Genomic DNA, 17,744 nt, shown 5'->3' with positions numbered 1-17,744 from the left:
TTATCATTATTTCAATACTGTATGCACGCATGTCTAAGGCATGAAGAAGCCTAGGCATAAGCAGCGTGATATTTAATGCGTGTTTTCGAATAGGTATTTAATGCTTGAGGTCGGCTGGCCTGGTGCTCGTAATTTGGTGTTAAAAATAACACTTTCTCTTTTAAAGACTCCCTTTCTGTATCTTGCTAGGTTGCGTTAAACTTTAGGCCTAAATAACAGGTAGGCATTTGCTCTTTGTAAGCTTATGTATAAATGCCTTGTCATTTCTATCCCTCAGTACAAGCTAGTACAGCACGTAAATCCACACCGAAAATATTGTATTAACTTACGGCATTGACTCCGACTTTGTGTAGACAGCTATTGCTGTTGATGGAATCCATTGATGGAAAGAAATAATAATATGAGAACTGTGAACATTCTACATCTTGTGTTTCGTCTGCTTACTATTTAGGCCGTTCTTTTTCATGTTGTCGACCCCAGCACGGGTCCGGCCCGTCCGTAATCATGGTATACTGCCCTCTTAATATTCTCATAATCCCCTCCCGGTTTTCCTGTTACAATACTGAACATGTAATGGTGAAAATCAAGTTCAGCATAGACCTACATAATAAAGGCCCCAAAGGATAAGGGGCTGTGCAATAATTATGAGCCCTGGGGGAGGGTAAAACTGGGGGGGGGGGGGCAAGCATTTTTGGCGAGCCGAAAGGGGGGGCAAGCAATTTTTGGCAAGCCGAGAGTGGGGACACATTCTTGGGCGCGCTTTTAAATAAAACGCTCTAAAAGGCTTAGGAAACCCATACAGAAACGCTTAAATATGCAAATTTTCCTGCTCGCTGCGCTCGCAACATGTATGTATATAGACCATTTAAGGTTTGCAAATTGGGATCCCAAAAATTTGACATGTGCAAAGGGGGGGCAAAGATTTTTGGCGGGCCGAGAAGGGGGGGGGCAAGCGATTTTTGGCAGGCCGGGGGGGGCAAGCGATTTTTGGCGAAATTTTACCCCCCGAGGCTCATAATTATGCACAGCCCCTAAAATGCCCTGCAAAATTGTGTGAAGTACAAAAATGAGGTCTAAACACAACTTGTGGTGATACTCATACAATGTGCAGGGGGGGAGGGTCAAAAATATTTTGGCAAGCCGCGAGAGGGGGCAGGCGATTTTTGGGAGGCTGAGAGAGGGGCAAGCAATTTTTCATTTGGAAATTTTACCCCCAGGGGCTCATAATTATTGCACAGCCCCTGATCATTTGGTCATTTTAAATTTGTGCATCAATTTTAAGGGGGGGGGGGGGATCATTATTTACGCCGGGGTAAAGGAAACAGAGGATTTTCCTGGGGGAAGAAATTTTTCATTGACTTGGGGGGGCATGAATTTTGACCTTAATATTGGGGGGGGACATGAAATTATATACAAGGAGAGGATTCAAGGGACGTGTGGGGGATGCAAAATTTTTGTGCGAAAATATATGAAAATCCTCCGCCCCCCGGCCCCTTTTTGACATGAAAATTAGGCCTATGGGTCAACCCCATAGAAAAGCATACCGTATAAACTCAATTTTTCCAGGAAAATTTGTGGTCATTTTTTTCAGCCCCTCCCCTAATAGGAGGGTCAAAAACGGTCCCTAAATCGCTTTTCCCTTGGTCACTAAACTCTTAACTCGCCCATCCTGTAACTCGCCTTTTATACTGTGCCTTTTATACATCCTGTGCCGCGGATCATGATTTGTACTACAGGATTTCCCCAATTTTAGTGATACGTGTCATGTGAGAATTTCTAGAAACACCAGGGATATCCTTTCCAAAATGGCGACCAACATGAGCGACAACAAGTGGAAACTGTCACTCGTAAAAGAATGCTACTGCAGCTGACAAGAAAGCTGCAAGGAAAGTTCTAGCAGAAACCGCCCCAACAATCGACATAGCACGTAAGTATTTGTAACAATTCGATTTTCGTCACACAGAAACACCATATTTGTCGACCATATGTGAGCTGTTCTGACTGTGATTAAAAACCGTGTTGCGAATTGCAATTTTGCATGGCTGTGACCAGTTCCAATAATTGGAACTCAGACCTCCGTGTCTGAGTTCCAACAGGTGTAATGAATGTGCTTTTATACGTATAATAGTCAAATTGGCCCATTTGCGAAAATGGAATATCTGCTACGCATATACATGATATATAGCTTCTCTAAAAGTCTAAATTCAACAATCTATATGTCATGTGTATTGGTTCTTAATTATGTACAGATTAAAATGCCTACCTGCATTTATTCCGATTTGAAGTCTAAATCATACTAAAATACAATTTTTCCACAAGCTTCGAGCGAAACGGGCTCACCTGTGGGTAGTCGCCATTGTTGTGAACGAAAAGGATTGTGGGTAAATAGAAGGACGCCGCGATAGGGCCTGACGTGCGGAATAGGAAATTATGAAGGGTGATTTAAAACCTCATGAATAATAATGAATTTCCAACCCAATGGTATGATTATTCATGAATGGGCTAGACTCCCGCTCGAAGTAACAAGAATAAAAGTTTTATCATATCGGAATTTGCCCACGTATTTGAATGTTAATTTTATTGAAACATCAGCTGCAAAAGTTATTCAAGCTACCCCCGGTACATCTGTTCTCATTAATTTTGCATTTGGGGTAGTATGACGTGTCCTATTTTTTCATATAAAATGCGTATCAAAAGGAGAAATGCACGTCAGTACCAACATGCCGCATCACCCGGAGCACGAGAAGCTATTATCTCGTTTGACCTCGCCGCAATCGTGCTGCTGCTATATGTCATTTATATTTAAGTGCAGTCATGTATAACAATCAGCGAATCGTGCATGATTTGATTATTTGCCTTGGGGCCGGGGGTGCCCATGTTATTTGAACTTTGGTACGGGGTGTGGGCCAGATTTCAGCTTAATGTGTACGCCAAAATAGCCACCACTTTTTCACAGGGGTTGTGAGGGAGGGTGGGTGGGGTGGGTGGCAAAACCAATTTAGGGGAGCAAACATTGACGAAAATGGTTTGAGCTAAAAAGTACAACAAAAGGCCTACAAATATTAAAAGGCGTAAGAATCTGAAATATCGGGCCGGCAACCATCCCACAAGGGGGCGGGGGGGCAAGACTTTTCATTGGGGGCAGCTTCTCCTCTTTAGCCCCCCCGCCTCGCCACTTGCTGTTGGATATAACTTCAATTCGTTTACGAAGGTAATTACATTTTTCGAAATATAAAGAAAATAATCACGCTGTTTGTTCCTTCATATCGTTACCGTCCAAAAAATGGCAAAGGAATGAAATATATTAATATTATGTGTCAAATTTAGGCCGATGCTTACAAACATGACCCTAAAACCAAGCTACCCCTAGTTACGCAATAATAGCCCGGAGTAATAGGTGGTAATTGTTTAAAGTGTAAATTGGTGGCATGAATTGAACAAGTGGCATTTCTACACAATTCTAATAATACGATAGGCCTACTATTAGTAGGAAAAACAGAAAGGCTGAAAAAAAGAAAGAAAGAAAGATAACAAGAAATATAGAGAAAACCCCGTCCATATCCCTTCAACAGTGAATATTGAAAACTCCTGCGAAAATAGACAAGGAATATTCATGATTCTATTGTCCACATTCATGAATAATTCAAGCAGTAAATCATTTAAGAACAAAACCTCGCACCAACCCGCTTTACCGCATACGGCTGAAGGAGAATTTTAGTAAACACGCCACCATGTGTTTATCCGTGAATAGGTAAGGTATCCCACAATTCATTTCATCGATCACCGCTGTCTGTACTTAGCTGCCGGACTGGAGAAATGTGTGCTGCACAAATGATCACAAATTACACATTTGTAATGATTGTTCACCACAAAATATGATATAAAAACATAGGTAAGCAATGTATGAATATATGGATAGGTCAAAAACTTCCAAAAATTATTGTCAATATCAATATTTGGCGACATTAAATAATGACTACAATTGAAATTGAACAGTATCGTGTGTGACCTGCTACAACTTGAGAACAGAGTCCTCAAACGTTCGAAATTTGTAGTTACTAAAACTGGGCCGTGACCCATGTTTTATAGCCGTTCTGGTGGCGATCCTGACTTTTAGACTACCCGCCGTGCTATAAACAGATAAAACTAAAAGGTTAAAATTACTAATTTATCAAATTAAACTCTCTCAACAAGGTTAAATTTGTATTCAACTATTAGGTGTTCAGGGAGCAGTAGTCCTGCCAGCAAGACTTCAGTCTTTATCATAAATTACAGACATATAAACTACCGTATTCACTCGGTCGGACATCCGGGAACATTGTCCCCTTCGTCCCCTTTGTACAAGCGCGCCTATAGCAACAAGCTCGAGAAAGGGGAACTGCACATGCGCACACTGGTTTTACAAGGCTATTTCCCTTTGTGACGTCAGCCCGACCTAGACTGCGGAACTCAGTCCTCAATGATAGTCAGTCACTTATCTTTTGGTCGTTATATGACTATCATTTGAGGACTGAGTTCTTACCATACATTTTCCGAGGTGCAGTTTCAGACAATAGCTTGGGATTATTGGGGCAGAGGTTATCTTTTGAATTCTTTCATGACCACTGACTGAAGCATAGTCACGCCTGTCAAGGACACTCGGCGTGAATTGAAAGACCATGTCACTCTCCACAAAAGAATGTCAAAGGTGATACGACACCAATTTGGTGTCTTTCCGCGCCTCGAAATATGATGCTTAAAGTCTATGACTGAGCCCGACCAAGAGAATAGCTAAAATAATAATTTCTCGATCATGAGAGTATGACAAGGGCGGATTCAGGACTGATTCCCCCCGGGGTGCTTTAAAAACAATTAATCGTAAATGTAAAGAATGTACGCAAAGCGGGCATCGTGGCGCGAGGCAGGGGGTGTCTGAGAAAGGAACTTTTGCAAAATGAAGACCTAATTGGAGTGATTTGGTGGACCATTTTGTCAATATTAGTGTGTAAAATAAATGAAAAAGCCGAAAATTTGTGAAATGACAGGGCATGAATTAGGTATGCCAGGCAAACCTTAATTAGTTTTACACATTTGCAAGTCAGCGAAATTCGCCTAGACCGGGGACCAAACACAATACATATTTACATAGAAATTTCAATTTTTTTCAAGAACAGGTCGGTCAAGGAAACCTACATAAATATGTTTTCTATACTTCACTTGACCCTTTATATATGATTTTTTATGGTGATGAGACATTCACACATGGAATTTTAGATGGATTTTGATAGCAGTTCCATTAAAAAAGCTGCTATCATCATGAGACTAAGATCTAGAAACACCCCCATAATGCTGTTTTGGGAATTTTGCTAGCAGAATCTTTTTGATGAAAGTCGATCTTTGAAAAGATGTAACTTTGCCACGGAAAGTGCTGTGACAAAAAGGTTTTCAGTTTTGGCTTTCTTTACTCAAAGGCTTTAATTTTCATATATAAAATGATGCAGTTTGATGGCAAATTTAAATTCACCTGGCATACCTACATGAATCCTTTCGTGGACAAGTTTTCCCTGTTGTTGTATAGGCCTAATTGTTTTAAACTTAAATGTTGAAAGCAGAGGAGAAAATGGCCACTTGTTACTTTGAAGACGACACAACCTCCAGGATCTCGCCACGGATGGAGTATGTGGGATAATGTGGCACAGGTTGGTTTGCGCTTGTCGGTGACTCTTACAACCTTGCACTTAGAAGGGTGAAATTCCATAAGCCAGGGTGTTTCCCACCTCTGCAGGGCATCAAGGTCTTCTTGAAGGAGAGTGGCATCTCTGGCAGACTTCACTTGTTTGTAGAGAGCACACACAGCCTTTTGCTAGTTCCGAGAAATCTTCACCCAAAACAACGCTGCTGCCACACACAGTGGCCGGCAGCCGTGTGCTCAACAACACACTCGCTACACGCCCACTAGTTCTGTACTGGATCATGACTGGCTTGTGATATGAGAGTCGGCAATTACAAAGGCACCTTAAAACACGTTATAGGGGTACTATTTTATGTAGGCTCGACTGGCTCGTATTCCTTCATTAAATATAAAAAACAATTATTCTGACCAACAAATGATAATATTTAAATATTAAAATTCCCACACCGTTTACTCTTATACATATTTAAACTTTCTGTAGACAGGAAACTGACAGCGGCAAACTTTCCGTGTTCAAGATCACCCCCGCATTATATTGGTACAGTCCATCTTGAACCGCAGAGGTTGTCCTTACACGCACATGTTGGCCTTTCATGCCTTATTTTGCACACAGAGGTAGCTGGGCAGTCAACAGTGTGCTTGTGAGAGATTAGTAAAATAAATACAGCGGGTACATGTATAGAGACAGAGTAGGCCCTACTTATTAAAACAAAACAAAACACATTCACATCAAATCAAATCAAATGAAAAATAAAATAGTACAAAAAAGAGAGAAAGAAATTAAAATGAAATAGAATAGAAAAATATAATAAAATTCAATTATTGAAAGAAAAAAAAAATAGCCCTAAGTAAAATAAAAAGATAAAATAAAGTCACTCCTTCTGACATCACCTTGTTCAAATTGCATCAAAAAGTAAATGTGGTATGTATATAATGGTACAACTCATTTTAACTTGAATAATGACTTTTGCAATATATTCCAGCACCCTTGCAACCATCAGAGACACTGTACGCCCAGTTTCAAGAAAAGGGTTCGACGCCTGCATCAGCTGCAGGAGACTCTCAGCTCAAAGGCAGTGAGACCTCCAAGAGTGGCCAGCCTCCTAAGAAATCACAACCCAAGAAGAAGAAAGATGCAGACAGGAGGAAGGACAAACATCTCTCGCTGGAGAATGCTTTGAAGACATTGGATGCGACAGAGATCAAAGCACAGTTGACAGATGTCAAGAACCGTTGCCCTGATGCCCCGTCGGTATGTTGCTTACCCGGGGGGTGGGGGTACTCAAGTTTGGTTTTGGTAGGGATGTGCCGCTGAGATTTTGGAAGTGGACCCATAAATATACCAATTTTTCAAGTGGACCCATATACCAAAAGTCAAAATTTTCGGCCGAATTTAACCAAAATTGTCTTAGTTTTTACAAATCCCCCCCCCCCCGGGTTGCTTACCGCAGTGCTCACTACTCAGCCTTTATTGGGTTATTCCAGTTGAAATCCATACTCTCCCTATGGAAGACATGACCTTAATCTTCTACACAAGGAGTATGAATTTCAAATGGAGTTACCTGAATGGGTGGCTTCATTTGAAATGTCTTCCATACAGGGTGTATGGATTCCAACCGGAATAGCCCATTAAATGGACTTTTTGAGTTTTTGCGTTGAACATTTTTTTCCACAAATTTAGTTCTACCCTACAAATTTACATTAAAGGGGGGTAACCCTATTGGTTTTGGATATGGATTTTCTTTAAAATTACATAATAATATCAAATATCGCCTCCTTTATGCTGCTTTGTGAAAAAACGAAAGCATTTTCAGCGTAAATGTGAATAAATAGCCAAATTTGCAATCCAATACCTTGGTATCGTGAATTGCATTCTGGGCAGGCAATGACGAATGCTGACATGCTGTACAATGCCCGCCCGTATTGAACGGATTTTTTTTTTTTTCGTACCGTTTCAGAAAAAAGGAAACAAAATAAATTTCCCTTGCAATATGTACATTTCAAATGAATATAAAAAGTTTGGGTAAAATGGAGAGGAAAAAAACCTTCCGAGACCGGTTTTGAACCGGGTACCTCTCGGTAAAAAACAAACGCGCTAGTCAATTGAGCTATTTAGTACACCACGCTTACTGTTGCCGTTTTCATAACTATATACTGCGCACCGTCTCCTCAGCAGTTAGTGTGGTTCGCTTTTTCACAGAATGTGTATGACGCTTGAAACCAAAGTAGCTGTTGCGGAGACTGAAAGTATTTACCATTGTTTACAAACTGGTAACCTGTAAAACCGCTGTGATTCATGATTTCTCCGAAATACATCGACTTGGAGCGTCAAATTTCAGGATAGTAATGAGAAAAATAGTATCTATTATGTGATACCAAAACCTCATCAACAATGAAAAAATCGGGGATGATGCTGTCGATCGGGTTACGGACCTTTAAACATTTTAAACGTTTATATTTTTTGTAATGAGGAAACATCATTTTGGCATGTTGGCCATTATTCCAAAAAAGCTATTGTATTACAAATCTGTAAAATGCGTTGGAAGTCAAATTTTTTTCTGCATATTTTGACACCTGTTACCTGATACTACTTGTTGTAACTCTATAATTGATTTATTTCTGACCATATATTCCTTATTCACTGTTCATTCATCAGCTGTGGTTGGGAGATTTGGTTGGCCACTTGAATAGGAAACTTGATGTGAAGGAGACAGACACTGTGTTTGCAAACCAACCATCGGGTGAGTGAGTTCATTACTTTAAAAGATACAATGCAAAACTTTGTCTAAAATGTCCCACTTTGAGTGCTCCTGCATGCCCCTTACTCTCGGTTTCAGAGAAGAATGGCAGTCCCTTGCTCAGATTGGCGTGAGCGCCCTGTTAATGAGCGACATAAGTGGAGTTTTGTATTCCCTTCAAGGGCGCCGATCTGTGCCAACCACGTTTGGGCACATAATCAGCCAATCAGATTATCAGCATGTTGCTATTTTTGTCAGATGATTGATTCAGCCAAATCAGAACCCACTTCCCTGTTTATGCTCTGCATGCTCTCAAAATGTAAACAATTGCCGTTCTTCTCTGCCAGAAACTGTAAGAGCACCACACAATAACAATAAACATGCACAGCTGGTAGATGATGAAGGTTTCAGTCTAGGTGAAAGCCTAGTCAAGGGAAAGTTTGTCTCAATTTTGAGGGGAAACAGGGATAAAAGAAGGTATGATTTCATATTAATGTTCATTCTTTGTATCCAATTTTACCTACCCCTGCTTATTAGGGCTATCAATATTAATCATTTAAACATTTGGGAGCAGCCTTAGAAAATTAGCTTGACATGTTGGGGGTAAAAAAAAGTCAGCAATGTTTGTGCGCTACAAAGCAGCAAAGTCCCTGTGTTGTTGTTTAGTGGTTTATGGAATGATGTGGGGCCGTAGTGGTCAGTGACAACCTGTAAAGTGTGCTGAGATTCGTGGATCAACCTCTTGGTGTTGTGCTTGTGCGTAGCGCACTATAAATCATTGCATTTTTTTTTTTCAATTTGTAATTATTCAAGAAAAGTGGCCAAAAAGTTTGAAAAGGGGATACATATGAATGTTTGTTGCTTGGATGGTATGACTGAGAAGTGCATTTCTTGTACAGAGTGTGCATATAACATGTAATTAAAGTGTTTTAATAGCACTTTTTTTATTCAACATACCGTATTGTTTGTAATAAACGCCCCGGGGGCGTTGCATTTTTCCAAAAGGGGGGCGTTTATTGGAAGTGAAAAAAGCTTAAAAATCGTGTTCAATTTCCGATGGTGCTCATATTAAAAGGAGGGATTTACACTATACATGATGGCGGCGCCCACGGAAAATGATATTTTCGTGGGGAATACAACAAAATTACACCTGTAAGTGCATGGAATTATCGAAATTCTACCATAATTAGGCAATGAAATGGATGGGAGTTGAGTCATAATAGGTTTTGTCCATCAATTTAGCGATCGTGACTGACATGACTGATGCAAGTTTTAAGCTTACCTACACGATATGTCATGGAAATGTTCGCATTTTTGTCAATTTTTCGCAGAAAAGTCGGAGGGGGGCGTTTATTAGAGGGGGAGCGTTTATTACAAACAATACGGTATTGATATATATTCTGATATCACATTTGTTATTTGTGTATTTGCCTTACAGATTATCCATTGTGTAAAGTTTCCAAGCACATCAAAGACTTGATCAAGTCTACACTCAAGTCTTATTCAGATGATATGCTGAGAAAATTCTTTGATTACTGTGTGCAGGAAAAGGCATGCGATCTTGGCAAAGGTAGGATTTGTTGTGTACATTCATTACCTCATGAATAAACATGATGTGTCTAACCCAATCACAGTTCATCAATTGTAAATAAATGATCAAATCGAGGGTTGACAAACAGAAGGCCTTAACTCAAAAAATGCCTTTTTGAGAATAATGAGTAAAAATAATATTTTGCATTGAGATGTGACCAAGTATTATTGTGCTATAGATGCAATAGGAAGTTGAATTGAGTTAAGGCGTATGATTTTAAGAATCTGTGGTATTACAGATTACTTCGGTACCAAAATCTCAAAATGGCCAAAAGTGAGTTAAGGCCTTCTGTTTGTCAACAATCGAAATGTAAATGTAGGTTGTTGATTATAGATTAGTAACTGCACATTTGTTATTATGAGGCTATTTTGAAAAATTTTAACATTTTGCCTTTGGAAATGATGATTAACCCATTTTATCCAGTTTTTCGGTTGGTCGCTAGATTAATTAAAAGGGCATTTCGTGATCCACAGCCTCATCCCCCACTTTTCTTTAAAAAAAATGAGATTTTTATACGACTGGAAACCTCTGGCTACATAATGTATTGTTTATGTACCAAAAATTTCTTGCAGATTAGTTCGTTTAGCAAAAATATCGTCAAATTTGAATTCTGGTATACCAGAACGAAATTACAACAGTGGCCTATAGAGCAGTGTAATACACATAATCATGCATAACTCGCAAAATTGGAATCAACTGAAATTTTGGGAATTAGCTTTTTTGTGGATATCTACTGAAAAATGTCATAGCAAGATGATGCTAGGATCACAAAATCCTCCTTTAAGTTATGAATATGAATTAGGAGAGCTGAAGCCTTCAGGTTATATTTTTTCAGTTTTGGATATTTTGCAGAGGAAATGGTTCAAGGTAGCCAATGGTCACATTTACAAATAATAGGTCAAAACAAAAGTTTTTGGTATTTCTCCCTTCCCAGTAAAAATCATGCACATTGCACATGGGGGAAAATAAAACAATTTTAATTATTATCATTACAATGAGATCTCACATATTGAACCCATACTTTCCCTATGACTCCATATTTGAGTACAAACCACTATCTTTATACATGTAGGCACCGCTCTGATGTGCCTTAATACATTTTCATTAAAATTTGGAACTTGGAATATTCCTGAACCCATACTCCTGGGTTACAAGACAAAGTTTAGATGTTAAAAAAAAACTCAAAACAGCTAATAAATCAAAAGACGATAAGGAGCCACAGAGCCTAAGCGGGTGCTGTTAATGTATATATGTATATACATCATGTTCGCAACTAATTTTTTTTCACAAGATGTTAATATTCGGCTGCAGTATTCTCAAACAAAATGAAAATAAGCTCAAAATCACAGTCAGTTTGCCTTGAAAGTAAATCTTCCAAATAAGGTTGAAAGAATGAAGTGTTGCAGCTAGAAATCCATTTTTTCATATAAGACAATATAAATTTGATAACCTTGATTATTCCTAGTACCATGACTCACCTAAAAGCAAATGTTTCAGCTACTTCCTTTGATAGGAAAGACATTCAAATTCAACAAAATAATAAGCACTGATTTATTTGTGTACTTTCAATAGGGCGTTGGATTTGAAGAAATTTCATAATAGCATTTGACCTCGAAAAGGGTGTGAATGAATTTACATGTATATTATATATGTGACCATCCACCACAAAGTGGTAGTAAAGTCGGCTCTAGATCATTTTCTGTTTATTGCAGATTTTGAGAGAATGTACTTTCAGCTTTAAAATGACACCTCAACCAGCTTCATCGGACATCTGGAAGTGAAGTTATGGTTCATCAAATGTCAAATTTCTTATATATTTTGCATATAAATTCATATACTGTTTTTGATTGTATCTAAAAATGGAAAATGCCGACTTTACGACCAGTTTGTGGTGGATGGGCACATATGTTATATACGTCGCATCATAGCATTTAGTATGCTTTGAAAGCTGGAGAGTATTAATAGGCATAATAAAATGCTTCTATTTCTTTTTTTGTTTTTAACCATGAGCCATTGAGTGTACTCTGTATGAAAACTTTTAGTCAAAAATTGTATTCATCCATTGCTATGGTACTTAATCCGATTATTATGTCACTTCTACAGCGAATAGGCAGAATAAAATGCATTTCTTTTCTTCTTTTTTTTTCTTTTTTTTGACAATGAGCCACGTAGACTGTCCCACAGTCTTGGTTCCATCTCTGGGTAAATAATTATTATTTTAATTATTTATTATTATTTATTATTAATTAGAGCTAAAACCACCTTCTCCTTCACTCCAAAGATTAAAACCAACACACCACTAAGCCCTAACTAATGGCAACAAAGTTATAGTGCTCCTGGAGCACTGCGTGTCGACGAAAACTCAATTAATCTACAAACCAACTTGTTTATTTTTTTATAATAGCTCTCCTAATCCGAGACTGTTCCGCTTTGATAATAAACTGACTTCCAAATAATTATCAAGCTATGTAACGTGACTGTGGCGTCAATTATGATAGCCCCACCCCATTGTTAATTCAAATATGGTAGGCACATAGCACGCATGACCCAGTTCTATTGTCATTTTGCGCGCACATTGGTTATGATCAACAGACTATCAATGAAAACTCATTTCAAATATCGCCTTGCTTGCTGAGCTCTACATTGATTTGTCAGGCTGAGTAGCCGCTCACACAAGTCTTACACAAACGGCAAGACAGTGAGACCACGGACGTGATTATAGAAAACTCGTCTGACCCAGGATGTAAAAGTGAATACCCACGAAATGCTGGGAGCTGGAAGTCAATTTGCCTACAGATTGGAAGGGTCCATGTATCGGGTTTATTTAATGTTATATAATCTACATTACCAGTCGTTCGCCATGGACCCGAGGGAGGGTCTATGAGCCACGTCAGAAGTAAATAGTTGAGTGCACACTGTATTAAAAAAATTCAAAAACATGTAATTTATGATTATTGATTTTTTGTTTGTTTGTCTGCAGGTCAGCCAGTCAATGGTTACAGGTTGTTCATTCAGATATTGGCCAGGGAACATCCTCATTTTGTCACCAACTATTTGCCAACGGTAAGACTCTTGAAGTTTTTTGTAGCAATATTTTGTTATATTAGTTCATTCTGTGTGTTGTGGAGTAAAAGTTAAGGGAATGTAATTGTGAAATGCTCATAGATTATAAGAATCTACAGTGACCTACAGGTGTGATATGGCAACAATATGTTTGTCTCAGGGACCTTTACCCAATATCCTAAGCACTAGGCATTTTGTTCATGTTGGTGTTTGTCCCCATGAATTCTTCTTTGTTTGTTTCTTTCTTTCTTTCTTTCGTTTGTTCGTTCTTTCTTTCTTTCTTTCTTTCTTTCTTTCTTTCCCTCCTTCCTTCCTTCCTTCCTTCCTTCTTTCCTTCCTTCCTTCCTTCCTTCCTTCCTTCCTTCCTTTCTTTCTTTTATCTGCCTGTTTCCTTGTTTTCATCTTTTAACGACTGAAACACCTCAATTATAACTAATATACTGTGCCAAAAGTATCCTTACACTTGGAGAAATAATCACAATTCCCAAACTGAACAATATTGGGGTAAATTTGTTTTTTTAATAGATGCACTAGTTAATCCTGTACATTATGACACCACATTGAATCCAATGTGACTTCAAGAAGCAAAGTGACAAGCATTTGATTAGACGAAGGTCCAGTTTTGAAAGTGACAAACTGGCCTATTCAAAACTCCACAGACTAGACATCTGGTTTGAGAGTGGTGAATGGCTAATTTATGCATTTGGGTTTAATTTAAAACAAAAAGAACAAAAGAAAACTGAAACGAAAGAACTGACAAATAAAATAAAAGTTATGAAAAGTACAGAAAACTGCTTTAAATAACGCTTCATTGTGTTGTCTCTTTGTTTCGCTTGTTGGAATCTTTTTGTGCCTTGAATAGGCCAGTTTATCACTTTTAAAACTTCGTCTATTCAATTGCTTGTAACTTTACTTCTTGAGGTCACATTGGATTCAATGTGGTGTCATAATGTGCAGGATTAGATAGTGCATCTAAAAAAACAAATTTAACCCAATATTGTCCAGTTTTGAAATTGTGATTATTTTTCCAAGTGTAAGGATACTTTATTGGCGCAGTATTATAAGGGGTTATACTTATAGAGGTAGGTTCAGGGTTGATTAAACCATTAGCGTATTTGTATTACAGTGAATGAAAAAATGGTCAATATTTAAAGGGCTGGTGCAATTGGCTGCAATTTTTGTTCCTGCCCTAGGCAGGCAGGCTGGCTCACAGATTTGAAGCATTTTGCTGCTCATTAAGCCTTGCCACCCTAGTTCGCCTAGTGGTACAATGTGTAGTGTCAGCCCTGAATATTTTTATATTATATTTATGTTAGAGGCGGTATGCCAAAACTGGATCCCTTTTTTCATTACATTAATGTTCATGTTCTGTTACAGTATCTGAATTTGGTGAAACAGAAGAAGAATGATCGTCCACGATGCCTGTCTGTTCTGTGGAGCTGTGCACAAGCCGGGCTTACTGACCCCATTATTGGCCTACAAGGTAAGGGACAGAGTTGTCTTAAGCATTGGATTCATTTTGTCGTTTGTGGGTCTTATTTAGTGTATGTCTAGTCTAAGCAGGATATCCACCTTCATGGGGAGGGTGCAGCAATTACAATCTACAAAGTGTTCCACAGATGTTTGAATATGTACAGCATAAATGAACATTAATTTTCACCAGGTTCGCCGTCGCAAATAATAAAGGAGACAAGGACAAAAAGTGATCCCGCCCGGGAATCGAACCCAGGACCTCAGGTTTACGAGACCTATGCCTTAACCACTTGGCCACGGGAGCTTAATGATTAGGCTGGTTGTACAGCATATTTCATTTCATTTCATTTCAATTTATTTGCCAGATAAAAAACATTAAACATACAGTAAAACACATACAATGATTGCACAATATCAAAAGCATTTAACATTTTCATGGAGAAGAATTGACCAGCAATTAACATGAGTTATTAAAAGGCAAGACTCCAGTCCATGATGAGGAAACCAAAAGACTCCCTCAGTGTGCCAAAACAGGAGAACAAGACATAGAGCCTCTGGCAGGATAGCCAAGAGTAACAAAAGTCACATTCTACATGGCTAAACCTAAAAACTCTGCAAAAACAACACAGCAAACAGAGATCACACCGAAGGAGACAGGATTCCTCCCCATGAACTTGAGTCGGGTAAATAAAAACATATTAGTATTACATAAGAAACACTCTATCAAGAAATCAATTCCAGCTGAGATTTTTGAAGTGCTTTTTGGAATTTGTTAAAAACCCATGTAAACTGAAAAGAAGTTGATTACGGAGATCTTGAGGAAGTTGATCAAAAAAAAGCAGGAAATCGGTTAAAAACAGTGAATTCAAAACCATTTTTGCAAGCAAAGGTGTGACTATTTTTAAATTCTCGTTGAGGCGGGGATTCACTGAGATATACTTAAAGGAATTGATATCATACTTCCCATACAAACATTTTGAAACAAAAGACAAAGAAAACATGCTGTTTTGTCAAAAGAAACATTGTTACAACTTTGATTTGTTATTTCATGTTAAAATATGAGCAGTGGCGTACCGTGGCTGCCCCAACCCCGGGGGGCTGAAGAAGTAACAATTTTGCCCGAAAAGGTTGACCCAATTTTTTTCACGGTCGTTTGAAAAAGTGAAGAGCAAAAAAAAAAAAAACATTTTTTTTTTTTTTTTTATGCTTTTTCAATTTTTGCCGCCACCTTTTTTTGCTAATTCGTTTTGCCGCCTTCTTTTTCCGCCCCCTTCGTTTTTGCCGCCCCCTACTTTGACCCGGGGGGCTGGCGCCCCCAAAAGCCCCAAAAAAAAATACGCGCATGATGAGCCTACCTATTGGGCAGTCAAAATAAGGACATTCATCAAAACGGTTTTCAGTTAACAAATATCTGAGGGGGGATGGGGGAACATTTTGGTGTGATTTTTCCAAAACTGCAAATTTGACCTCAAAGATGGATTCATCAAGTCTTTGCCATTCAAAATGTATGTACTTTTTTATACTGGTACTTTACATCACCAATTTAACAGTTATGAGGTCCAAAGGTTTGCATAATTCCAGGGTTAAGACCAACCTTAAAGAGGGATATTCCATCTCTTGATTGTGCTCTTGTTGTATATCATTTCAGTTTGGAGTGGTCTGATGTTGCCCATGCTGGGCCATAGGATTGTGTCACCATATGCTGTAGCATATCTGGAAGGGATTCTCAGGTAAGCTGATAATCGGAGTGGATATTGAATTATTTAAATGGTTATTGATATCATGGTGGAAAAATCAATTTAAAAAAATCACTGCAAATAAGATGCAATAAAATGTCAGATCGAACTGGATATCGACTGATGTTATAATATCGATATCGAATATCAGATTAGTGGACAATCTAGCTGGTGAGGAAGAAGAAACACATTTTCACTAAATACTGTGATAGGGTGCACCGTTCTTACAATCATCTTGTTATCTTTTCTTTTCCAGTCAAAATTTTGACATGAAGCAGGCATACAAGGTGATTGGTCCCAATGAGTACTTCCCAATCCTGGATTTTGTCTTCACTCCAAGCAACTCACTTCCTGCTAGGTAGGTTGTTATGGACTATTCCAGTTAAAATCCATACACCCACTGTGGAAGACATGACCTTAATCTCCCACACAAGGAGTATGAATTTCAGTTGGGGTTACCTAAATGGGTGATTCCATTTGAAATCTACATTCCCTGTGTTGAGATTAGGTCATGTCTTCATAGGGGGTGTGTGGATTTCAACTGGAATAGCCCAATGATGAATGGAAGAGGCTGAAAGTATCCTACCTAAGAGAAGACTAAGAGTGGCTCACCTAAAAACAGTTCACCATTGAAACCATCTGCAGGCCTATAATAAATCGGACACCTTAAGCGCTTAGCATGTGATTACGCTGTGCTGCTGGTTGGTGACAATAATATTAAGCTCCCTACTATAGTTTGATCAGCTCGTAATCGGCGGAAATTGTTAGGTTTTGACCACTACGCCGAAAAGTAGACCCAGGTAAGAGTGATTTTGTTGACCTGGCTGGTCTATATTGTTCATGTTAAATGAAGTATAGACAAAGTATAGGACTTAAATAATAATTTGTGATACTTCTGGCTAGTTGTCACAAGACAGTTCTCAAAATAAAATATGTTGATATTAATCCGCGATGTTATAAGGCCCGCCGATTATGAGCTGATTAAACTATTATGCACCCCAGTTCGCAAATGCTCAAAGGCAAACGTGTCCTCCATGTAAAAATGTTTAATATTGTAGTGGTGAAATAGTGTACTTCAAACGTTTCAAGCGAAGATTTTTAAATCTTCATCTAAAATAATACAATTTAAAAATTGTGTATTATTTTAGATGAAGTTGAATGTATGATGTATGATTGATTGTTACAAAGTTATTGTTTGGGGTTTACAAATTAGCAAGTGCAGTGCTGAATCACCTGAATACCATTACACACAATGCAGATTAGACTATGCCATAGTCTATTTTTGATGTTAATCATGATGAAAGCATTCAGTTGAACTCGAAATTATACTGATATTAATTACATCAAAATACTGGTATAAAATTGTTATGAAAAAGTTTATATAATTATTATTAGTGACAGTAAAAGTAAAGTGTATGTAGGCTTATATTATTGAATGCAACATATCATAATGTCATAATTGTATTGGCACT

General features: G+C 38.3%; 1 protein-coding gene across 1 annotated transcript in view; it reads left to right on the top strand.

Moving 5' to 3' along the window:
• The first annotated feature begins 1,790 nt into the window (after positions 1 to 1,790).
• Positions 1,791 to 17,744, top strand: part of LOC140137756 (transmembrane protein 214-A-like) — a 33,260-nt gene continuing 17,306 nt past the window's right edge. Inside the window, 9 exon segments of the mRNA XM_072159521.1 lie at positions 1,791 to 1,837; positions 1,839 to 1,927; positions 6,655 to 6,923; positions 8,328 to 8,412; positions 9,848 to 9,979; positions 12,981 to 13,063; positions 14,441 to 14,546; positions 16,185 to 16,266; positions 16,529 to 16,630. Coding sequence (XP_072015622.1) covers positions 1,806 to 1,837; positions 1,839 to 1,927; positions 6,655 to 6,923; positions 8,328 to 8,412; positions 9,848 to 9,979; positions 12,981 to 13,063; positions 14,441 to 14,546; positions 16,185 to 16,266; positions 16,529 to 16,630 — 980 coding nt within the window. The 5' untranslated portion in view covers positions 1,791 to 1,805.

The sequence above is a fragment of the Amphiura filiformis genome, chromosome 17, assembly GCF_039555335.1.
Source record: "Amphiura filiformis chromosome 17, Afil_fr2py, whole genome shotgun sequence".
NCBI classification, from domain to species: domain Eukaryota; kingdom Metazoa; phylum Echinodermata; class Ophiuroidea; order Amphilepidida; family Amphiuridae; genus Amphiura; species Amphiura filiformis.
This window is presented reverse-complemented; position numbering and strand designations above follow the sequence as displayed.